Source organism: Panonychus citri, unplaced genomic scaffold (assembly GCF_014898815.1).
Source record: "Panonychus citri isolate SS breed McGregor unplaced genomic scaffold, ASM1489881v1 Contig00136, whole genome shotgun sequence".
NCBI classification, from domain to species: Eukaryota; Metazoa; Arthropoda; class Arachnida; order Trombidiformes; family Tetranychidae; genus Panonychus; species Panonychus citri.
In genome coordinates this window covers 3118190-3143639 of record NW_026515541.1, presented here as the reverse complement: position 1 = coordinate 3143639, position 25450 = coordinate 3118190, and the positions used below count along the sequence as shown (strand labels likewise).

Here is a 25450-nt window from a genome sequence, read left to right as displayed (position 1 = left end):
GAAAGCAACAACAACCGTTAGTTATTAAACGTTCAACTGTCAACCAAGTCACCTTGTCCTCCTGTATCATAGTTGTTTGTTAATTGTGATTAACCTAATTCAATGGCTTCGTTACTTGTCAAATCATCAACAGGTAAACAACGATCACCAATTAAAACGAAAGACAGTGTTGAGATAGTCCAAGAATGGGACAGTCAATTTGATAAACAATGGAACAGCATGAAAGATGATTTAGTTCAACTAAATCAATTAGCTGATAAGTTAATTGAGAACAAGGAATTGGAAAATGCTGTTTACACCGTTCTAGATGATTTCAAGATCAGTGAGAAGGTAAGATTTGATTTGATTGGTAATCGTTTTCTTGTCTGAAAATAATCAAATTTGTTTTTCTCTCTATTTTCCTGAATAGCTTTTGGAAAGTATTTGTAAATGGATTTACGCTTACAGGTCAAGTAAATGTGAGAAATTACATCAATATGTACTTAATTATGTTCCAAGTTTAATGTGCCTTCTATTACAATCGAGTGTAATTCCCACCGAGGGAAGGAAAAAGTACAAATGTGTCGAGGCGAGTTTACTAAATATCTATAATAAGGAGATTGTCGATGAAGAGGGAAAACCGAAAAAAGTGACCATGAGAATTCCCGATCTGAGTAAACCATCAATCTATCACAATACACCTTTGAGTACTTCGTCACCGGGACCTGCTAATCTCACCGAACAGACTTTGAAATTTTTGGAAACTTCGTTACCCGATAAGCCGATTCCAACTTTTGGACCTTACGAACAGGTTGAAAGGTTACATGCAAGTAACCGAAGTAAAACAATGACCGTTCTGGTTCGAGTTTATTATCAAAATTTAAATTATGTTAGTAAAAATTCATGGAAGGTCATGTGTAGGGTCGCATTGAAGTGAGTCCTCTTTTTTTTGTACCTGCGATTTTCATGTTTCACTTATTTTGTGCTAACGAAATGTTTTGTTTTTTTTCCAGATTGTTGAAAATGAGTGGACCAAGATCACCCTCTGAACAAGCTCATGCCCTTTCCGTTGCTAAAGCGGCCGTGGCAGCAGAAAACACCTTCAGGCGTAATGACACTTAATGAAATGTTCGGTGTTGGTTTGGCTCGAATTCAATTGGAAAGTCCTTGGTTCGTTGAGGTGCTTCGTTGTGTCTATGTTTTCCTCTATAACGGAATAACTGACCTTGGTACGAAAGTATTACAGCAAATTCACAATCGAGCGGTCAAAGAGCTTTGGACTGATGTTTTGTTGGTCAGTACAAATTTTTGTTCGAAAATTTATTGAAAATGATGTTCAATTGATTATGTTTATTGTTTTTTTCTTTCATTTTCAGATTTCAAATGCTATGATTCATTCATTTAAAATTGACCCTAATCCAAATGCCGATACTGAACCCGATCTTTCAGGTAGTCGAAGTGATGTTCGATCGCCAATATCAACTATTCTTACTGCGACAGCTTCCAATAAAACGCCAACAACAGCGGCGACTTTTAAACCTTCAAAATTGCCTGAGGACATTCCGATCGTCGGTGGTCCAACTCCAGAATCTTCAACTGCCCCTGAATCCGATGAATCGAGAAGTGCAACTTTATCACCCGCTTCTCGACCAGCGTCTTCCATGAATAGAGATTAAATGAGCTTCATCAATTTAATTATTTCATAATCTCAATTGTCAAATAGTCTTTACAATCATAACAATTTTAACTGTTCTTTTATCAAGTGTTTTTTAATCAACTAACTTTTCTCAACTCAACTGATTAAAAAAATTTTTATTCTTTCAAAATAAACAACCAACACGAAATGTAACTTGTTTCATTGATCAATGTCCAATCCAATCGATTGGTAATTGATCATCTCAATCATCACTGAAAACTCTTAGTCGATTTACCAATTGATCAAAATTATCTCGAAAGATTTGATTGTTTAATCAGTTGCAGAAAATCACAGACTTAGTTCATTATTATTATTATAATTATCATTTAAATCAAACAATCAAAAAGTATCTCATCTCCTTTTGAACTTTTGCTGCTTCAATCAGTAAATCAAAATGATTTATTTTTCACTCATTAACTTAAATGCATTCAGGAATAAAGAAGAATGAAAGAAAAAATTCAAATTCTATTTGGAACATTAATTTCTTTTTTAATTCTAAATTAAATTTAGCTGAATTATTTTCTTCATTTTAAATTCTAAGGTTGAGTTTAAGGTTCGAGATTATTGATCTTTCCCTTTTCAATGTTCTCTTTCTTTTTTTCTTTCTTTTTCATTCTTTTCTATTACTCATCTGGATCAAGTGATTGTCAATATTATCCTTTTAAATTGTCGATTCTTTCACTTTTTGTGCTGATTACTTTTCTTTTTCTTCGTTAATTAAGTAAATTCTAGTAGATTAAAGTTCCAATTTTATGTCTATTAATCATTTCTTTCTTTGATTGGTTCATTTATCTTTGTTTGGTCAATTGTTTCTCTTTTGGTTTTCTCATGCAATCTCATTCTACCTGTTCTGTGTTGTTTTGTTTTCTTCTTGATTTGATTTTTGATTTATAATCTACTTTTGATTGTTTTTGCTAATCACTTAGTTGGATTAATGATCTACTTGAATATAAAATCGCATTTCAAAGGTTAAAAAAAGGATGGAAAGAAAAATGGAGACGAAGACCAATATAGATTCTTGTGAAGGAAATGGATCATCAACTTTACCTTTCTCTTCATGTTCATCATCATTTACAGCAACAAATTCCATTACCAGTATTACCACAGTTCCAACCTCAGCATCAGTGACAAACTGTAATACCTCAATTCCAAGTATTATTGTAAATTCAAGTTCTATTACTCATCCTGATTATAATTCATCAATTAATCGTGTAAATGATGGCCAATCTAACCCAAGTGAAGAGGATCTAAGGGAATGGACTAGAACATATCATATGAGAACTCTGAATTTACTCAATTTCCCCACCAATGCATCTTCAAATCGAGTTAGCTATCGTAGTGTTATGAATAGAGCTCGAATTGGTATTGTTACAGGCGCTGCGAAATCGCTTAATGTACTTAGACAAGCTCTTCAGAACAGTATCAATAACGAGATAAACACTATTCTACAAAATATATTGAAAGATACTTTAGACCTTCAATGACTAATATTAAGAAAAATTTCGGTGCTAATTCAGGTAATTCATCCAAACCAACTCATATGAGAATCAACCATTGAAATTTCTTCCTACAACTTGATTAGATTTCAAAGTTCAATATTGATTATCTTTTGTATGTATTTCTTACATGGATCTTTGTTTTCTCATTTTCTTTAGTTTCGGAACAACATCTTCAAGCTGCTTGTCGAGAAATTCTTGAGGAAGCTAAAAAAATGTACATTGGTAGTGCATTAAATGCTTGTAGTCCTCTAAATGGTGAATTAATTGAAAACGGATCAGATTATGAGAATAATGTTACAGCTCCGGTTACAAAGAAACGTCATCATGGTGATAAACGTCAATCTCACCCGCAAATCGCTTCAATTTTAGACTGTGAATCAGATTCAGAAAGTAATTCACAACATCATCTTCGTCCGCCTCCAATTAAACGGAAAAAATTGAAAGGTTCATCTGGGGTTGGAAAGGCTCGATCATCGGGTTTCGCCAATAGATTACACTTTAAAGGTAATTCTGGTTTCGATATTAGAGAGAGGGACCTCGATGGGAATCAAATAGGTTAACCACTGAGACTAAATTTGTACTTGGATCAAAGGCCAACAAAGCTTTAGGTTTTGGTGCTACTCGAGGTCGTTTATATACCAAACACGCTGATCTTTTCCGTTATATTGGCGATCATGATGATAAACATTGGCTCCATGAACATGGGTTAATGCCACCGGCTGGAGGTAAAGCTTACCTGATAATTAAAGAAGATATTGAGAATCTATTAGAATCAGATGAATACCGAGGTGCACCCGGAGTCGACGGTAATTCCATGGGCTGTGGATTCACTGTACCAGAGGCAATGATCCTGAAAATGAGACGAACCATGGACGCGATGAAAAACGAAAGTGAAATGATGAGATCGTTGAATGAAGCTCGTAAACCTCATGTTATACCTCGAGTAACAATAGAACCCGAGCCAATTGGTGAAAATTGTGATGTCTCATCAGATGTGGCGAGTAACAATTCCAATGCTGGAGGTTTAGATGATTATGAGGTGGAAAATGAAAGTCGTGAACCCTCACCAGTCGTTCATCTTGATTATTTAAACTCAACTGTTGGTGTTTCATCAGCTAATGGATCACCTTTTTCATCCCTTTTACCAACCGATTTAAGTCCTAATCCTGAAATGTTAATCTCTCAACTACCCACTGACCTCAGTTTAACGTGAATTATTTAATGAAAACAAAACATTTATCATCTTATTTTCTAATTTAAATGATTTAATAAAATCGACAATTTAACTCTCAATTGGATGTGGCGCCTTTTTCCAACTTGTCAGATCTTTGGAAGAGCAAAAAAAGTAAACAAAACTTGAAACATTTCGGAAGCTTTTCAATCAATTGTTTCACTGATTTTCCATTGAATAAATTATCTTATTGGTAATTTATTTCTCTTCTCACAACAATTAGAACCACCAACATTCGAGCAGATTCTTAATTGTGAGCTTTCTGTTGATCAGAAGAGAAATTAACTGATTGAATCTTGTCCGTTTCTTTGCATCTCATTTTTTTTTGTTCCAATTTCTTGAAGATAAATTTTCTATTCTAATTGTTTTTTTTTATTCGATTTATATTATTATTTTTAATTGTTCTTTGTGTTTGTTTATATGTAAAGATGGATTCTCGTGAACAAATGAATGCGACGATTCAATCAACTCTTCAATGGATTATCACCAATTACAATGTGAATGAAGAATCAATAGGAAAAAGTAAAAAGCTTCTTCATGGTTTAATTAATCAACTAGATGATCCTAAATTATCAATTCAAAGATTGTACCTGATTTATTCAATTTGTGAACAATTGGGTGATGATGAGGATAAAGCTGTTAATTTTTTAGCCACATTGTTTCCAGTTCCATTGAGAAAAAATCTTGCCTCTTTCATTGGACAAATGGTTTCACTGGCAATTGGCCTTAATAGTAAATCACTTCTCACAGCTTCAACAATTTACTTGGATAAAGAGCAAATTAAATTAAGTGATTACGATATTAAACAATTACCATTAAATCTGGCGGAAAGTAGTCCATCTTTTGCTGCTGTTCTAATTGACAAAGGTTTCTTCAATTCTAATCAAAGTTCAACCACATCAAATTCACCGGAAAAGAAAATGATCTCAACCCATTTACTTACTAGATGGTTAATATCTCTAAATGAATGTAACAATCAAAAGATCATCTTTAATGGTCAACCTTTAATACGCTATTCACTTGTTGGTCAAGGGAAAGGAAATTCTGATTTACATTTTCACATTTTAGAATCAATTGAAAATAAGAAACTTCAACAATTATCAACACCATTTGTCATCGATATTGCAACTCTATTATCTAAACGTGGAGATGATGATTTAATTTCTAAATTTGCTCATGTATTAATTATCGGAGTTCAAAATGGTATTTGTAATGCACTTTCGTCTAATCAAATGCGTAACAAATTGATTGCTCTATTTCCAAACAATTTACTAATCAAAGCTTTGGTCAATATGAAGATTAAATAATCATGGACACAATCAAATCATCCAATCAAATTCAAACCTTTCACAATTGACACCATCTCAAGACAATCGATTATTTCACCTAATTGTTTCAACTACATGCATATTCATCATTTTTCTTTATTCTATTAATAATTCATTTGTTTAAATATTAATAATTAAAAAAAAATAATTGAATAGAAATTGTTATCACAATGAACATTTCGATTGATTGAATTTCTTTTCCAATAGATGGCGTTAGTTGTTATTCTTTTTTTCTTATTATTGGTTCGTCTTTACACCGATAGAGGGAAAACTGAGAATTGTATTGAGTTTATATTTTTTTTTCTGGATTTAATTTCTAGGAATTGTAAGATAATTTTACTTTGACAATTAATTTAAATTAATTATATTGTTTAATTGTATCTCATTGTGTTTCTATTGTGTAAACAACTTGATATTATTTATATCGGATTAATCCAATTACTCGGTTAACATTTAAAAAGGTAAGTTTTGTTTTCCTTTTCTATGATTCCTCTTTTTTCTTCTCTCCTTTTCTCTTCATCTGTCTGCTCTCTCTCTCTCTCTCGCTCTCTCTTTTCTCTTTTGCTTGAGGAGGAGTTGAAAGTGTGTATGTTGTGTAAAGGGGAGAGTGAGAGGTGAAGAATAAGAGGAATAAGAAAAAAGATGAGAAAATTATGATGAAGATATGATTAGAATTTGTCAATTTTCTAGATGGAACAAATTTTTCTATTCTAATTTTGGTTAAATTTTGTTCGTTAAATCAATGACAGTTTTTGGTTAACATTCTACCGGCAACCAACTTGTTTTCTTTATCATTTTCCTTTCTCTCTCTTTCTCTCTTTTTCTAGTGAGATTTTTACCTTCACATTGAAACGGTTTGGGTTCCCTTTTGATACTATTTTCTCTAGAGTTAATATCTTTGTTTACTATTGCATTTGTACCTTTTTTTTCTCACATAAAATCATCTTCATCTTGGTAGACAATTTTGTTATGTTTAAAATGAATTTCTGCTCATTGAATAGTGAGAACAACTAATAGAAGCCATTTTATGATTTTCTCCAATTTCAAGATAGATAAGAGAGTCTGTTAGAGAATTTAGTGAGCCAAAATATTTACTCATTTTCTTATTTTTCCCCTTCTTTATCTAGATCATATATTCAACTAATTATCGGCTAATAACTTGTTAATGATAAAGAAATTTCTATTTTTTTTTTGGAGAATTGAAATTACATAATAGTCTATTCAGCCTTCCGATATTCATTTGAAAGATTTCATTGTGGTTAGACAGGAGGAGCTAATGAATTTGGGATCACTGATCTTTTCCTTTCCTGTGCTTGCTCTCTCTCTTTCTTTCTCTTTCTGCTTTTTTCAAATTCTCACTCTTCTCTTTCTATCTTTCTTATTCTCTCTCTTATATTCACCTATCTTCCATTATTATTGCTGAATGGCAGCCCCATTAATTGTTTGGTTTTTTGTCTCTTCTCATTACTCTCACTTCTCTCTCTCTCTCTTCTTTTTCCTTTCTTTTCCTATCTTTCTGCATCTCTTTCTTCATTCTCTTTCTAAATTTTTGTTTCTCTCTCTCACACACTCTCCATCTTTCTGTTTTTCTGTCTACAGGCTTAAGGAACAAGTTATTATTGCATTACCAATTTTTAATACATCACTACATTCTCAACCATCATTACTATTATTATTATTATTTATGGTATCAAATCAAATGTAAATTGTGGTAAATTGTAAATTGTCAATTTAATTATCATAATTTAATTGGATACATGGTTCTTAAAGAAAAACAGTTGATAATTTAAGGTGAAATATCTAATGTTTACATTGCCGGTCTTATTGTGTAAAATGTTTGTATGCTGGTTGAGTTGTTTATCAAACTGAAGGTATTGATTTCCCTATGTCAATGGGCGATTACCAATTACTTGGTGATGGTTTTGGTAAGTAGATTATCTGATTGGTTGCAATCAATTGTTATATGATAATGATGATGATTATGAGAATGATTATGAGAATGATTAAAACAATCTAATAATGTGTTGCATTCTCTAGGATACCATCCAGGTTATGCGCCAACTGGTAACCCATCAAATAATAATCCCGGAGGCCCGAACATGGAGCAACCCCCTGGACCAAATAACGCGGCAATGGCCGCAATGATGTCGTCAAGTGCCATCGGAGGTAGTCCTGGTTATGGAATGATTCCTCCACATGGTGAGTTTCTTTCTGTTTCTTAAATGTCACCATTTGAGTGACTATTGAGTTTGTCTATTAGATGAAATGAATGGATTACAATGGAATTTTTGTACTATAGAACAAAAGCTTATTATCCATTTAATTGGTTTCAATTTATATTCAACTGTCAGTCATTTGATGGATCAAAGAATAGAAATAGAAACAAATATCCAATGAAATGTTTTCTGTCAACTTTGCGAGGGATTTTTAATTCATTTTTTATTTTTTACTTTCTCCTTTTCACTTTTCACTTTTCACTTTTCACTTTATTCTCTCAGGTGCTCGTGGTCATGGGCTACCTCAAAGATCTTTGCCCCCTTTTGGTGCACCTTTACCTATGCCTCCAGGTTCAGTACCTTTGGGTGGTCTCGGTGATGCGATGAAAGTTCATGATCAGTATGCAAGTAGTGGTTTTCCTGGAGCAAGTTCACAATCGGCCATGAGAAGTGGTCACTATCCTCAGCATGATTCTCGTTATGGTCATCCTAGTAGTGGTTATCCAGGTGTTCCAATGGGAAGTGGTCCTGGTGGTCCATCATCTCTTGGACCAATGTCCCAACATAATGGAGGGATCGGTGTGCCTCAGTCCAGTTTAACATCGTTACCTGGTTCCAGTAGTTATCAAACTCGTGGTCTAATGAGTGGTTATAATGATCAAAGGATGTTGTCACCGATTCTAGGACCAGGTTCTGGGAGTCCATATCCAGGACCTTATCCTTCATCATACGGACCAATACCAACAGGAGGACCTGGTACAAGATTATGGCACAATCAAGGAATGAGTCATTTGCAACAGCGACCTCCTTATGGTTATAACACTAGTGGAGTGGGTCCACCACCTCCATCTTCACTCGGACCTCCAGGACAAACAAGTAGTTCTCGTAGTGGGCAAGGACCACCTCCATCTCCTTTCGGGCCTGGTGCCAGTGATTATGGCTCATTGCATTCACAGCAACCAACTAAGCAACCTCATCAGCCTCCAACACAACAACAACAACAGCAACAACAGTCATCACAACAGCAGCAGCAACAACAACAACAACAACAATCACAGTCACAAGCTCAACCCACGAGACCATATTACAGTACTAGCAGTGGAAGAGTGGGAGCACAAAGTTCCTCATTGACTAGTTTCATTCCATCCGAACCTCCATCACCATATTTAACATCTTCTTATAGTCAAAATATAAGTGCATCACAAGGAAACTCAACATCATCCTCATCATCCAGTGGTAACAATGGTGGCCCTCGACAACCTCAATCTCAACCAGGACCACCTTCTCATTACACATCTTTAGGTTACCCTGGTCCTGGTCCTGGTCCTGGTTCTGGTCCAACGGGAAGTGGTGGTGGTGGCAGCGGGTCAACAAGTGGAGGAATGATTGGTTCATCAGGTTCTAGTAGTAGTAGTGTCCCTCCAGGGTCAGTTAATTACCCAGGACAGCAATATCAAGGATACAGTGTTAGTCAGGGGTATAGTGAGACTTCAAGTCGGCTTTCACCTTATACAATGAGCTCTGGGTCGACAGGAGGTCCCAACACTGGACCCAATAGTCCAGGGTATCGAGCGCCGTTCAGTGCAGCATCTCTAACTAGTATGTCACCTCGTCGACCAACACCAACACCGCCTGCAGGGTCACCGATGCCGCCAACATCACGGACACCAGATCGAGGGTCAACTACGATTTCAACGTCAGGTCCAACAAGCAGTTATCCAAGTTCGGGTTCATTAACAAGTCCTAGTGGTCCAGGACTTTCGCCTGGTAACAGTTCAAAATCCAGTGGATTAGCTGGTCCACCAGGTTCATCTTCGTCTCATAATGCATCGTCATCATCATCATCTTCATCTTCACAAGTCCCACAGTCCCAATCATCTGCATCTTCATCCACATCTCATGGTCCCTTATCTTCACATCAATCAACACCAATTAATAGTCTTCAACAATTGGAACAAATGGTCATGCCTCACCTTAACTCTTCTTCTTCATCCTCCTCATCATCTTCAACAGCAGCAAACAGCAGTAATAAAATCAACTCAATATCTTCAATAATCTCATCGACACCATCGTCATCATCATCCAACAACAGCGCTTCCAATCCTTATTATATGTCAGGAAGCAGCAACAATAATATTCATGGTTCACAGAAAGCAGATCAACAACAACCATCGAATTTGTATCCTCGATTTCCATCCCCATCTTCAGCCTCTTCTGGTCCAGGAGGTTATTATGGAGGGAACTCGGGATACCCTCAGAGTAATTCATCATCATGGAGACCACCACCCACTCCGGGTCAACCATCAACTGGCCCAGGGTCAAACTCCATGTCCAATACTCAATCTCCAATGGCTTCTTCTGTCCCTTATTCACCAGCATCTCAAATTGATCAACAACAACAACAACAATCATCTCAAAGTAAAGAGGTTCCATCTCCTGGTTTATCACGATCATTAAGTAAGTCACTTGTTTGACAATTGATTTAATTGTTTCTACTCGCGCTCTATTAGTCAATTAGTTATTCATGGTTTGTGATGACATTTAATCAATTAGATTTCAAGATTTCAACATTTCCAGATTCCGAGATTAATAAACAAAATGTCGTCATTGTAAAATGATTATTATAATTGGTCGATAAGTGAGGTGAAAATATTCAACCTTTGAGTTTAAATAATACAATAGTAATTATTGATTAGTCTGGAAATTATAATTGATGATATTTACGTAATAAGTTATAACTTTTAATCGATTCTTCAGTTTGTCTTGTTCATTTTATTGATAATTAGATCCTTATTTTCTCTTTTTCTTTCTTTCTTTCTTTCGATCTTTCTTTCTTTCTTTATTTTATTTGTTTCTATTTCTATTTCTTATTATCATTATCATTATCTTTTTCTTTTTGTTTCTTCTCTCTTCTCTCCTTAGCATCAACAACGTCAAGTAATAATTCAAGCTCAATGACTGGACAGCAATATTCAATGTTCGATAATCAAGCATATTCATCAAATTCATCTTCCATTGATAATTCAAATTATCAAAGTCAATCAAATCCAAAACAAGATCTTGTTAATAAGAATGTCATGTCTCCTCGAACACCAGGATCCAATCAGCAATCTCAACCAATGTCACCATTTAACTTTAGAAACATTGATGCAAATAAGACTTCGTCTTATGGATCTCCACAAATCACCAAGGATGACAGTGGATCTGAAAGTAAAAGTGATAATGGAAAAGCACAAAGTGATGGATCTAATTCAAATAATATTTATAGTGTGTTAACAAGTCCCGCCAACGCTGGTGGTGATAATAGGAGTGACAAGACGAATACATCATCAAGTGAACTGACATCGAGATCATCCCGAGATGATCTAAGTGCTCCTGGTCCTGGTCCTGGTCAGTCGACTGTCCAGTCAATGGATCCTGGACAATATCATTCAAACTACATGTCAGGAGGTCCTAGTGAATCGAGTTACAATATGAGTCAACAACAGTCTCAACATCAACCTCAACATCAGCATTCACAACAACAACAACAACAACAACAACAACAACAGTCTGATGGTTCTAATATGTACTCTAATCAACCTGGAGGTAACCCATCACAAGGAAATTGGGATTATGGTAGTGGATATAATCAAAGTTATGATATGAATATGACAAGTGACTCGAGTATGAATCAGCCTTACATGGGTCCTGATTCAATGATGTATAATCAAAATTACAATCAAGGTCCAGGAATGGGACCGATGATGTCTAATCAAATGAATCAAAATGAATATGGAGGTAACAGTGATATGAATCAATCTCAACCTTATGATCCTTATGGAGATACATTTGACCAAGAGCCACCAATAGCCAAAAAGAAAGGAAAAGGTCGTCCAAGGAAAGATCCAGCTGAGCCGAAGAAAGAAAAGAAACCTCGAGCTCCTCGAGCACCGAAAGGAGCGGGTTCAAGGGGCAGAGGAAGGGGAGCAAGAAGCTCTCCTGAATCTCGTATGGGAGCATCACCTTCAATGATGTCCGGTCCAATGACACCAAATTATGATGGATCTTATTCAATGGGAAGTAATCCAGGTGACATGTATTCATATCCAACACAAGGTCCTGGAGGTCAAATGCCAATTGACCCAAGTATGGGTGGAGGAGGAGGACCAATGTCTTATCCACCTCCACCACCTCCATCATCATTACCACCTCATCCCTCGCATGGTTTGGGTCCTCAAGGATCTGATATGTATGGACAAATGGATAGTCTTGGTCAATTGCCTCCCCCCGATTTTCAGTCTCGTCCAGATATTCCAAGTGAAATGATGTATCCACCACCGCCATCTCATGATCCTTCAAGGATTCCGGGAAACGATCCGTCGGCTTATAAGCCGATGCCACCAGAAAGTTCAATTCCTTATGACTCTCAACTTAATCAACAACAACCTGTTCATCCTTCTCATCCCTCTCATCCACCACCGCCACCACCTCCACCTCCTCAATCATCGTTACCATCACAACCAATAAGTGAACACACTGACTCGATGCAACAGCAATCACATCTTCTCCCTCCTCCTCCTCAACAACAACACCAACCGCGTGAGCAACAACAACAACAAAAACAAGAAGATGCAAGTTTAGAGTCAAGTGAAGAGCAAACTGACCAACTTGGCGGTTTGTCCTCAGAAATTCAGCCCGAAAACAGTTTCACCAAAAGTGTTCACGATGAAAACATTAATCAATCATCTTCATCGGAGACAATTGCAAGCACAACAAGTAACGATGGTCAGACGGGAGAGACAAATGATAATTTAAATATTTTTCGTGATCCTAGTTTAACAAGTGATAACTTTTATGGTATAACTGGAGATGACAATTCTCTTACTCAACCTGGAAACATTAATCAAACTGAGGTACAACCCGAAGCACAAGCGTTGGATGGACATGGAATTGAACACTCGCAAGTTGAGTCTTCTTTTCAACCACTACCACCACTTCCGCCTCCTCCTCTTCAAGGAGCGACACCACAGTTACTATCACAAGCACAACAATCAACTCAATCAGAGGATTTTTTATCCAATGAAGTTGTATCATCATTGGGGCAAAATTTTCCAAATCAAACTTCAACTCCTCCTCCGCCAGTTGAAGTGCCTCAACTTCTTCCACCTCCTCCAGAATTACCCACCACACTATCTGACAATACATGTGACGATGGTGTAGTTATCAGTAAGATGGAGTTTAATGAAGAACAGACTCCCGCAAGTACTCCCGTCAAAAGAAAGGCAAAGAAACGCAAAGCCAAAGAGCTGAAAGACACGGTTCCTTTTGACGAGGGTCCATTCATGAGTGAGGGTGGACATCAGACTTTTTTCTCGGAAGATGGTCAAGAAAACAAGAAAAAGAAACGCAAGAGAAAAAAGAAAGATGAAAACGTAGTTAAAAGTGAAGATACAGCTGTAGAAGGTGGAGAAATGGGCGAAGTAGGTGAGGGAGGTGGAGAAGGAGGAGAAGGGGAGCCAGAGAAGACGAAAAAGAAGAAGAAAAAGAGAGTCAAGAAGAAAGTGGTCGAAGAGGAAATTCCTATAGAATACCCAGCCGAAGATACGACTCTTCCCTCGGAAATGATCGGAGAAGGAGGTGAGGGACAACCTGAAGATACAACGATCGACGGTGATACAACTTTAAATACTACCGATGGTTCAGCAAGTAAATCAAAAGGCAAGAAAAAGCGACCCAGCAGAGCGAAGCCCAAACTGAAAGATGGATCTGGTAAGAGTAAGAAAAAGTTACCGAAACTTGCGCTTAAATTTGGTAAATCAAAGAAGCGGAAGCGACTGGGGTCATCTGATGCTTCGGACATTGAAAAGACTCCACCACCATCTCCAATCGAAGATCCTTTGGCCGACTCACTCAAACGCCGATCAGCTCGTAATACTAAGCGACAAAAGTACACGGATGATATTGATCTTGATCTGTCAGAGGAAGATTCAAACAGCGCTGAAAAAGGCGAAGGGGCAAGTGGCGAGAAGAAAGTTTTAGATTCCAATGTTCAAGTGACCAAAATCGCCGAAGATACGATGGTCGTGGATAAGATCATGGCCTCGCGAATGGGCGAGCGGGAAATCGAGGCAGAAGATGGAGAAGAACAAATTGCCGAAGGACAAAAGATCAAAATCGAAGAGTATTATGTCAAATACAAGAATTTATCTTATCTCCATTGTGAATGGAGAACTGAAGAAGAACTGGAAATGGGAGATAAAAGAGTGAACCAGAAGATTAAGCGATGGAAACAAAAGAAAGAAAGTGAAATCGACATAAACTTTTTGGACGATGAACCATTTAATCCTGATTATACTGAAGTTGATCGAATCCTGGATGTACAAGAGATCGAAGAAACCATCGAAGAAGAGGTTGAAATCGGTGAAGATGATGAAGATTCCCGAGATGATACCAAAGTGGAAATTGTTCCAGTTTTAATGAGTGAAAAGAGTGAAGGTGATCAATTGAAAGAAGGTGAAGATGCGAACAAAGTTCATAAATCTGAAACAACCATTGACACCGAAGTGACGATCGCTCCTGTAGAAATTATGCCAGAAGCTGATGAATTATCATCTAAAATCGACGGTGATAATAAGTCAGATGAAGATCAAAAGACTGAAGTGAATTCTGAAACTGATGAGAGTGAGAAACAATCATCAGAATCAGAGACTAAAGTTGATACAACTTCTGTTGAGGAGAAAGACGAAGACATCGAAATGAAAGATTGCAAAGATAAAGATGGTGAAAGTTCAATCAAAGAAAAGGACGAATCAGAAATACTCGAGAATCTCGAAGAGCCATCGAAAGATAGTAAAGATGTCAAAGATGATGAAAATGGAAAGAACAAAATGGATTCGGTCGATGGAGAAACTGACGAAAAGAAAGATGTCACTGAAGAGTCTAAATTGGAATCAGACGAAAATAAATCAAACGAAGAAGTGAAAGACGAAGAAAAGACTGAAGCTTCTTCTGAAGTGGAATCGAAACCTGTGATTGTTAAACGCACAAAGAAAGTTCTGAAGAAAAGAATAGTTCGTCATTATTTAGTTAAATGGAGAGCGTTACCTTATGAAGAAAGTACTTGGGAACTAGAGGATGATTTGGATCCATTGAAAATCGCTCATTTCTGGAAGTTCAAAAGTCCACCACCAAAAGATAAATGGAAACCAAAGAAGAGACCAAAGGCCAATGAATGGAAGAAATTAGATTCTTCTCCTGTCTACAAATCAGGCAACACTTTACGAGAATATCAATTAGAAGGAGTCAATTGGTTGATGTTTTGTTGGCATAATGGGTAAGTCATAATTTCTCATAATGATGATACTGAGTAATTGCTAATGTTTACTTTCATTTCTAATTTTCTAATTAATGTTTTTCATATTTGTTTCTCTTTGCTTAGACGTAATTGTATTCTTGCTGATGAAATGGGTCTTGGTAAAACCATTCAGTCGATTTCTTTTGTGTCTGAAATGTTCCGATTCGGGATAACTGGACCTTTCTTAATAATCGTGCCTCTTTCAACGATTGGTAATTGGCAACGAGAATTTGAAACCTGGACCGATCTTAATGTGATCACTTATCATGGCAGTTCCGCGAGTCGAAACATGTTACAAGAATATGAAATGTACTACAAAAAGGAAAACGGTGAAAGATATGAAGGTTTCTTCAAATTCCAAGTGATGATCACAACCTTCGAAGTGGTTCTAACTGATTGTTTGGAACTTCGGGAAATTCATTGGAGAGCTTGTATCATCGACGAAGCTCATCGTCTCAAGAACCGAAACTGTAAACTTCTTGAAGGTTTGCGACTCTTAAATATGGAACATCGAGTTCTCTTAACTGGAACTCCTTTACAGAACAATGTTGAAGAACTGTTCAGTCTACTGAACTTCTTGGAACCAAGTCAATTCGCATCTTCGGAATTGTTTATCGCTGAATTTGGTGATCTCAAGACGGAAGATCAAGTCGACAAACTGAAAGCTCTTCTTAAACCGATGATGTTACGTCGATTGAAAGAAGACGTAGAGAAGAGTTTGGCTCCCAAAGAAGAGACCATTATCGAAGTGGAACTGACCAATGTCCAAAAGAAATACTATCGAGCTATTTTGGAAAGAAATTTCCAATTCTTGACCAAAGGAAACAGCAAACAAAATATTCCCAATCTAATGAACACCATGATGGAATTGAGAAAGTGTTGTATTCATCCTTATCTCATCAATGGAGCAGAAGAATCAATAATTTCTGAATACAGACAAAGTAAACCGGACTCATCGTCACTTTTACTCGATGCTCTTGTTCATGCCTCAGGTAAACTTGTGCTTATTGACAAACTGTTGCCTCGTCTGAAAGCTGATGGACATCGAGTTCTCATCTTCTCCCAAATGGTCCGTTGTCTGGACATTTTGGAAGACTATTTGGTTCAGAACAAGTATCCATTTGAACGGATCGATGGACGAGTTCGAGGTAACATGAGACAAGCAGCAATCGACAGATTCTCGAAACCAGGTTCTGATCGATTTGTTTTCCTGCTTTGTACTCGAGCTGGTGGTTTGGGTATCAACTTGACCGCTGCTGATACTGTGATAATCTTTGACTCTGATTGGAATCCACAAAACGATTTGCAAGCTCAAGCTCGTTGTCATCGAATCGGTCAATCGAAAATGGTTAAAGTGTATCGACTAATTTGTCGCAACACTTACGAGAGAGAAATGTTTGACAAGGCCTCATTAAAACTCGGCTTGGATCGAGCTGTTTTACAATCAATGAACAGCAATGCAACGGTGAGTGAAAATGGACTATCCAAAAGTGACGTTGAAGATTTACTCCGAAAAGGAGCTTATGGAGCGATAATGGATGATGACAATGCCGGAGATAAATTTTGCGAAGAAGACATCGACCAGATTTTACAACGACGAACGCAAATCATCACATTGGAAAGCGAAGAGAAAGGAAGTACCTTCTCTAAAGCGACTTTTGCTGCCTCTGAAAATCGATCGGATATCGAAATCGATGATCCAAACTTTTGGGAAAAATGGGCCAAAAAAGCGCAGCTTGATGTCGAAGAAATTACCGGTAAAAATGATTTAATTGTCCAAGAACCAAGACGAAGAACACAAACAAAAAGGTTTGGTCAAGATGAACAAATGTTGGAAATTTCTGATGCCGATTCGAGTGACGAAGACGAAGAAAATGTTTCGAATCGGACTCGTGGAGGAAGAACCAAATTCAAACTCAAGAAAGGTAAACGAGGACGAGAACGAGACGACGAATTCATGGAAGACTTTGCTCCAGGTAATTGGACTAAAGCTGAATGTTACCAAGTCGAAAAGGGTTTACTTTGTTATGGTTGGGGTCGATGGGACAAGTACCTTGAAACGGGAATATTCAAGAGACACATCACCTTACAGGATGTTGAACATGTCGCGAGAGTGATAATGTTACAATGTCTTCAAAATGTGCGAGGAGATGATAAGAGGAAAGAAACATCTTTTTATTGGGAAATAATCGCTCCAACTGATTACAAGATGGAAGAAGGTAAAGGTAACAAGTCAACGACAATGGCCGAAGACGAGAATCAAGAACCATCTCCAAGTGGGTCTAAAAGAAGATCAAAGAAATCAAAGAATCAACAACAACAATCACCTCCTGTAGTTCAGCAAATTGTGCAACCAATTGACTCTTCGGATCCTTTTCAATCTATGAATGGGCCAAAGAAGATTTTTTCAATCCCGATCTTTTGTTGCCGGAAGACTATCGAAGTCACATCAGTAAAATTTGTAACAAAATTCTGCTTCGTTTCAAACTGTTGTGGTACTTGAAAACCGAGATATTTGGTGATCTTTGTGAACCAATCAGCAAGGAATCTCTTGTAGAAGCTCCTTTCTCTCCGCCAAGTAGGGATGGTTACCCTGGATTACCTGGTTGGTGGGATGAAGATGCTGATAAATCCCTTTTGATGGGAGTATTTAAACATGGTTACGATCGTTACAATCGAATGAGACTAGATCCCGCCTTGTGTTTCTTGAGTCGATGCGGCCCACCCGATGGAACTGCTTTGATGGCTGAATTAACATCGGACGATATCAACAAAGAGGAAGAAGATGAAACAGAAGCTCCTGAAGGTGTTTCTGTCAATGAGTCGGGAGTGAATGAAGAGCTTAAAGCGAAAGAGTCAAGTATTTCTGGAGAAATGGTCAATCCTTTCCCATCGTCTTCTGACCTTAACAAGAGATTCCGAAATCTCATCTCGGCCTATCAACGTAACGTGAAGAAGCAAGAGCGACTCGAACGCAGTGCTGCTGTTTTGCAAGAGAAGAGACGAGAAGTGGCTCAGAGAAGATGGTCCAAGAAAGATGACTCTGATTTCTATCGAACTATCATCTCCTATGGTGTCGATTACAACAAAGAGACTGGTCAATATGATTGGTCTCGTTTTCGACTCATGTCCAAATTGGACAAGAAATCAGATGAATCTCTTACCGAGTATTACAAGTCTTTCTTTGCCATGTGTAAAAAGGTCACCGGTCGTCCTCTTACAGACGAAGAGGAAAACTACAACTACCTCGTTGATCCAATTTCAGAGGATAAGGCAAGTCGAGCTCTTGCTCGAATTGAGCTTCTTTGTAAAATTCGCGAAGAGATTTTACCTCATCCCGAACTTGATGAGAGACTTAACTTGTGTCAAATGTCAATTGATCTTCCTGATTGGTGGATTTGTGGTCGACATGATAAAGACCTTCTTGTTGGTGCTGCTAAATATGGTCTCAATCGTTTGGATATCAATTTGATGAACGATCCTGAGTTATCATTTATGAAAATCTTCCGTAATGATGAAGCAGAGGCAAAGACTAAAGTTGAATCCAGAAGAGATACAACACTTGAAATCAACAAGATTGAAGCGAAGCCAAAGGTTAAAGAAGCCAAGGTTGAAAAGCAAGAGGAACAACTGAAAATCGAAGAGATCGAGAAGGAAACAGAGATCAATTTAACCACCGAAAAGTCTGTTGTTGAAGAAACAGCAACAGATGAGAAGATCACTCCAGCTGAAGTGAAAGAAGAAGGAGAAGGAGAAGTTGACAACAAAGAAAGAGAAACAACCAATGACTTGGTGGAAGAATCTAAAGACTCTGAAACTAAAGAAAAAGAGTCAACCGAAGCTGAATCGATGGAAGTTGATAAGATTGAAGAACCAAATGACAAAACACCTACCAAAGAAATCGATGACGAAAAGGAAGAAAAAGAAGAAGAAAAAGAAGTGACTGATATGAGCTTAGATAAAGACGAAAGTGCAAAAGATCCTGAAAAGGAAGAAAAAGAAACTTCAGCGTCAGAGAATGAAGAAAAAGATCCTAAAGAGACACCAAGTACTGAAGATAAGGACGAAACCTCAGTCGAAGAAAAAGCTGAGCAAGAGTCAGAAACAGTTGATAAAACAACTGATGATGAAAAGAAAGAAGAAGAGAAAGTTTCAGCTGAAGAAGAAGAAGACAAAGAAAAGAAAACTAAGGACGAAACCAACGAAGAAACTGTTCTACCCGGAGAAGAAAAGTCAGTTGAAGAAACTGAAGATGAATCTTCAAAGATCATCGATAAAATAAGTGAGGAGTCAACAGCTGATAAAGAATCTTCTGAAGATAAAACTAAAGAAGATGAAGTCCCTATGGAAACAGAGAAATCAGTTGACGAAATCAAAGAAACTGATGAAACTGTTGAACAAGAAAAGGACAAAGAAAAGTCTCCAAGTGAAGTTGAAAAAATGGATCAAATTGAAGAAAAAGACCAAGAAAAAGTAGAAGAAGAAGAAGAAGAAAAGACTGAAAAAGAAAACAAGGATGATAATGAAGAAAATGGAAAACAATCAACTGTGGAATCCGAGGAAGAAAAACAAGAACAACAAGAATCCAAGAAAGAAGAAGAAGAAGAGGAAATAAGAGAAAGTAAGATCGAAGAAGATGATGAAAAATCCATCGAAAGATCGAATGAGATCGTTAAAGTGGTCGAAGAATTGAAAGAAAAGATTGCCGAAGAATCTCCATCAAAAGAAGAAGGTAAAAGAAAATCAGAAAGAGTTGTAGCTCGAAACACCCAAATGGAGATCACGATTATCAAGAAGGAAGTGTCGCAAATGGACTCGAAGGCTCCATTGGTCAATTCAGGCAGCATTTTAGAAAACGATGCTTCTTTCTTCAACCAATCGACTGACAATTTCGCAAGTCGAGGTTTCATTCGATGGCCAAAAGAACGAGTGTTAATTGTTCGATTGGAACAAATTTGTCACTGCGTCGATAAAAACGATTGGCCTTTCGCTAAACAAGCTCTATTCACAGCTCTTGCAACTGTACCTTCAACACCAAGTATTGCGACTGCCGATAGTTCACCGAGAGCGGCATCTCCTGTGAGCATTTCCAGTATGAGTAGAGAGGCAACTCCACAACAAACACCCGACAATACACCTCGACATGAGTCAGTTTCACCTTCACCTGATCCATTTATGTTTGATGTCGCTAATGCTTCTGGTATGATTGATGCCGGAGGGCGACTTCGATCTCGAGGTAGACGACGAAGAGGTCGCTATGAAATGGAACATCCGGAAAGAGCTAAACTAAGAAATTTACTACAACAATCGGACAATAATATTCAATCCTCAAAGAAAAACATGACTCCCAATATGAGCTCCATGATCAATACTCCTCCTCTGTTGCCACCATTGTTTTCAATGTCACTTCAAAACTTCCGAAATGAACTTGTTAATGAGGATAAAGGTTCATCTCTTTTGATGAATCGATCTCATGGTTCAGAGGGTCGAAGTAAATCTCATTCTCACTCTCACTCTCACTCACATTCTCACCATCATCTTCCAACTGTAGTTCATCCATTCGCTTCATCATCATCGATTAAAACACCTCTTGCACCACCCATTTCCGATCTTCCAAATAAATCGTCTTCGAGCAAATCTTTGGGAGCTCCTCCCGCTGCTCACTCAGTTTCCAACACCAAACGAATACCAAATCTGGACACCGTTGACCTGCGATTCACTAAGCCTGTTCCTGGAATGCAACACATGAGTCCAGGATCTAAACCTTTAGCAGCTCCTGATAAGGTTGTTAAACGATCATCAACACCAGTGTCTCTTTCATCGGTACTTGACCTTAGTGGTCCAGTAAAGAAAGATTGTAAAGATGATGATCCATGTTTAACATCACCCACTTTCGGTAAAAAGGGACAAACAGGTAAACGTACTGGAAGACGAATTGATGATCTTGCTAATAATTTATTACAAAGAAAGAAAATGATGCAAGAGAAACAAGATGATCCTGTGCCTGAGAGTAAACCAACAACACCATCACCTCGGGACATGAGGGCAAGATCTGAATTGGATAAAGTAGAAACTCGATCATCTACACCAAAAGATCGAACTCGAACTCCACCCGCCGCTCATTCCTCATCTCGATCATCATCAGCTTTATCTGCATCTCTTACTCGAGACTTATCAATGAAACCTCCAGAAAAGACAAACTTCCCACCACCGAAAGTCAATCCTCCTCGTTCTGGACATAGAGAATCATCTTCATCTTCCTCTTCATCCTCTCGTCAACATCACCACCAACAATCAGTATCAGCTGATATCGCTGGTAATTTAGGAAAGGGAAGCTCATCTAAAATGGATAAAGCTTTTAAGGAAGATGCTGTACAACAATTAAAGAAAATCCTTGCTGAAAATCCCGAGTTAATGAACAATCCAACCTTTGCCTCCGCCGCTGCAATATTATCTGGAGCATCGCCTTTAGCTGCAAATGTAAGTTAACTTCCACTTATAATCAAAACAAACTACCATTAGTTTACTCGTTGTTTTCACTCATTAATTTTTCATCTTCACTTTATAGACTCAGTTGTTGGAGTTACCAGATAGTAAAAAACGAAGCTCTCGCCGTTCTAAGCCCGATAATACACCCCAACAATCACTACCGAAAGTGCAGCCGATTCAACAACCTCCTCCAGCTTCATCCTCATCTTCTCATTCTTCATCTCTGCCAAACTTACAAAATTTGACTGGAGAAGAACACATACCATTGATAAACAAACTAAATGGAAAGAAGGTACGTAATTAATGTTTTTCCATATTTATATTTGATTAATAATCATCATTATTCTTTTGGATTTAGCTCACTGGATCAAAAGCTCCAACTCTCAAAAAATTACCTGATTTTCTAAAAAAGAATCCAATGTATGAAATGGACCCTAAATGGGCCGCTCTACTCAGAGAAAACCTTCCAGCTCTCAAAGCAATGGTAAGTCACTTTACTCATCCCTTTTGTTGATTTATCTCAATTTTACTAAATTTTCATGTGCAATTTGAATTATCTTTCAGTCTTCACAACAAGCACCTAGAGATCCACCTCCTCCAACAATTCGAACTCGAACAAGTGACCGAAAGGCTGGAGAAAGTAGTAGATCTAAACACAGTGATTCGGGTGTTAGTCCACGAAGAGCAACAGCCGCCTCTCTATTGGCCAATCAAGCAGCATCAAGTTCTGCATCTGCATCATCAACAAATACACCATCAACTAGTTCTAGTTTTGGATTCCCGCCTTCATCATTAGCTCCATTTAATATCAACCCTAATTTACTAAACAGCTATGCTTTCCAAAAGTTGTTGATGGATCCAAATAGTTACATGTCGGCAGCCGCAGCGGCAACTAATCCCAGTCAATCTTCCTCAAGTTCCCGTAATAATAACAGTGTCTCAACTTCATCGACCGCAACATCTTCCACCAGTTCAGCTGCCAATGCATCGCAAATGCTTTTCCCATACCCTGGACTTTCAAACATGGGACTAACGAGTTCATTACTTGGTCTTTCCGGTCTCAATTTCCCTGGTTTGGGATCTGGTTTCAATCCGATGTCCATTGGTGACTTTGGGGGAAATGAAGGTAAAAAGACGGACCGAGGATCGAGCAGTCAAGAGAAGGGTAAAAGTGGCGGTGGCTCCGAGAAATCAAGTAGCAGTCATAAAAGTAGTAAAAGCTCAAGTTCCAAAAATCAGAATCAGAACCAAAGTCAGAGCCAAAATCCGAATGCAAACTTGGGACTAAATCCGAGTTTGAATTTGAATGATTTATCCAATGCGTATCGATCATTTCCCTACCTCTTTCCATATTACAATTCCCTCGGACTCGGGAACATCCCAATGAGTTCCCCTCATTTCGCATCTTTAGCGGCGCAATCAGGACTTATGAACGGATTAGGTAACATGCCAGGATTAGGCACAACCGCATCTACCTCAACAACAACAACATCTGCTTCAACCTCTTCATCACATGCTTCCAAAAGCGGGATATCCTCTTCTTCCGGCCACTCCAGATCTAAAAACAGTTCAAACTCATCAGCCAATGTAAAAGCACCTTCATCGTCGTCATCCAAACACTCAAAAGCTTCTGCATCACCCTCGTTGTCCATGAAGAGTCCACCTCCTCCCACTTTACCCACTGCATCCACTTCATCATCCAGCATATCAACACCTAATGTGCCCACCGGCGGATCGTCAATGGCTCCCTCCATGAGCGGAGTCTCGGGTCTCGGAGACTCTGATGACGAAAGTCTGAAATCTCTGATGGGACAAGAAGACGATGAAGATGATTTGAACGGTGAACTTGAAGATATGCATGAAAACCTTGACACTGACACCGACATGGACTCGGGAGCAGATCACGATGGTGCCAATAGAAGAGGGAAACAACGGCGGTCAACATCTTCGGCGTCGAGCATGAAATCACCACCGACTGTGAATAAAGGGAAAAAGTGAAAGCAAAAGCTTCCAGATATTTGATTAGATTAACAAACGGAGGTGATAATTTGTAAACAAAATCTGTGATAATTTTCATTGTGAGCAACAAATGCTTTTTTTATCGACTCTCTGATCATCATGATTACCATTGAAGGCGAATTCAGCATTTAAAAGGCTGGACAATATCTTAATCTCCTCACGACAACTTTAACTTGTTTAACAATTAACTAATTGCTAGTGAACTCGAATATTATTATTATTACTTGGGTAAACAACCAGAGCTGCTCAAAAACCAAAATCAACTTAATCATCGTTTATCTTTGCCCTTTCCTCTTGTTCATAACAATTTTTATCTTAGTGTTTCAGGATCGACCATTTGATTGCATCTCTTAACCATAACACATCCCAACCTGTAATCTCATTCATATTTAAATCATCTGTTATATTGGACATTTGCGAAATAATCTAAAGCAAAAGAAACGAAAGATAGATAATGTTTCATTTGTACAGTCTTTTTGCTAAGAAAAGATGAAAAATTGATTCTTTCAAACCTTTTTGCCTAATTATGTTAAATTCAATTCTACTGAAAGTTCTTAACTCGACCTTTTTTAAGTTGTAACATTATCTCCACTTCGATCATCGCTGCTGTTGTAAATCGCTCTCTCACCACATGATCATAATCATAATCATCCTCATCATTTCCTCTTCCTCTCTGCCCTCTTCTTATTACTCTCCAAAAGCATGACACCATTATTATTATATTCTGACCATCCAATATCAAATTTAATGAACATCGGACATTAATGATGTGTTGATCAATTGTTAGATTGAAGATAAGGACCAATCGTCAACTAATCCAATTGTTAACTAACATTATGTCTCGATCAGCATCTTCATCCTCATATTTATCATCCTCATTATCATGGAAAAATATTCTCATTTGCATAATCATCTGTCATTTCTCATTTTATCCAGTATCACCACCACCATCATCATCACCATCATCATCATCCTCATCCTCATCATCATTTTCATCGACAACAACATCAACATCTTTAGAACCCAAAAAGCAACAATTGAAAAGCCCCAATTTACCATTTGCTGGACATTTTTATTTCTTCCCTCACCTCGAACCTTTTCTATTGCCGTGTTTAATTAATTATCTCTGATTGATATATAATATTGCTTGTTTTTTTCTTCTTTCTTTTATTTCCATCCCTTTGTCTGCGTTCAACTGACGCAAACAAAAAGATGCGGCAAATGATCGGCAATAATCCTTGTCCATCCCAAGAATCAATGATAATTTGTCCAACTGTCCCCGTCCCAATCCACCAGCAATTGATGTATAAATACAAATCTCTTGACCACTTCTACCAAGAAAAACAATGTTCCATTGGGCCTAATGTATTTCATAACAACAACTAAAAGAAAACAAAAATGACGCAACAACAATAAGAAGACATGAAAAAAGAAAAAGAAACTGTCACAATCTCCAATCATCATCTTTAATCAACTACCACACCCACTGTCAAATTTTCTCATCCCCTTAATCCCCTTGTAAATCCCGTGACTATAAACTGAAAATAAAACTTGCACTTAGTGTTTAAAAAGAAGACGAAGTTCAATTCATTAAATATGAACAACTAATTGTTCACCGTAAACTGATTAAATGTTCACACGAATAGACACATTTAGA

At 37.7% G+C, this 25450-nt stretch overlaps 2 protein-coding genes and 1 pseudogene across 2 annotated transcripts; all 3 read left to right on the top strand.

Annotated features, from left to right (window-relative positions):
* Nucleotides 1–1812, top strand: LOC128392170 (hyccin 2-like). The gene is given in 5 exon segments (XM_053352151.1): nucleotides 1–330; nucleotides 410–912; nucleotides 993–1070; nucleotides 1072–1273; nucleotides 1356–1812. Coding segments are annotated over 5 exon segments (1311 nt in total). The 5' UTR covers nucleotides 1–102; the 3' UTR covers nucleotides 1656–1812.
* A 492-nt stretch (nucleotides 1813–2304) lies between these two features.
* On the top strand, nucleotides 2305–4467 carry LOC128392195 (deoxynucleotidyltransferase terminal-interacting protein 1-like; annotated as a pseudogene).
* Nucleotides 4468–6039: 1572 nt separating this feature from the next.
* Nucleotides 6040–25367, top strand: LOC128392159 (chromodomain-helicase-DNA-binding protein 7-like). The gene is given in 10 exon segments (XM_053352139.1): nucleotides 6040–6194; nucleotides 7333–7658; nucleotides 7771–7932; nucleotides 8232–10406; nucleotides 10872–15264; nucleotides 15370–17654; nucleotides 17657–21765; nucleotides 21854–22066; nucleotides 22133–22258; nucleotides 22339–25367. Coding segments are annotated over 9 exon segments (14937 nt in total). The 5' UTR covers nucleotides 6040–6194; nucleotides 7333–7618; the 3' UTR covers nucleotides 23773–25367.
* The last annotated feature ends 83 nt before the right edge of the window (nucleotides 25368–25450 follow it).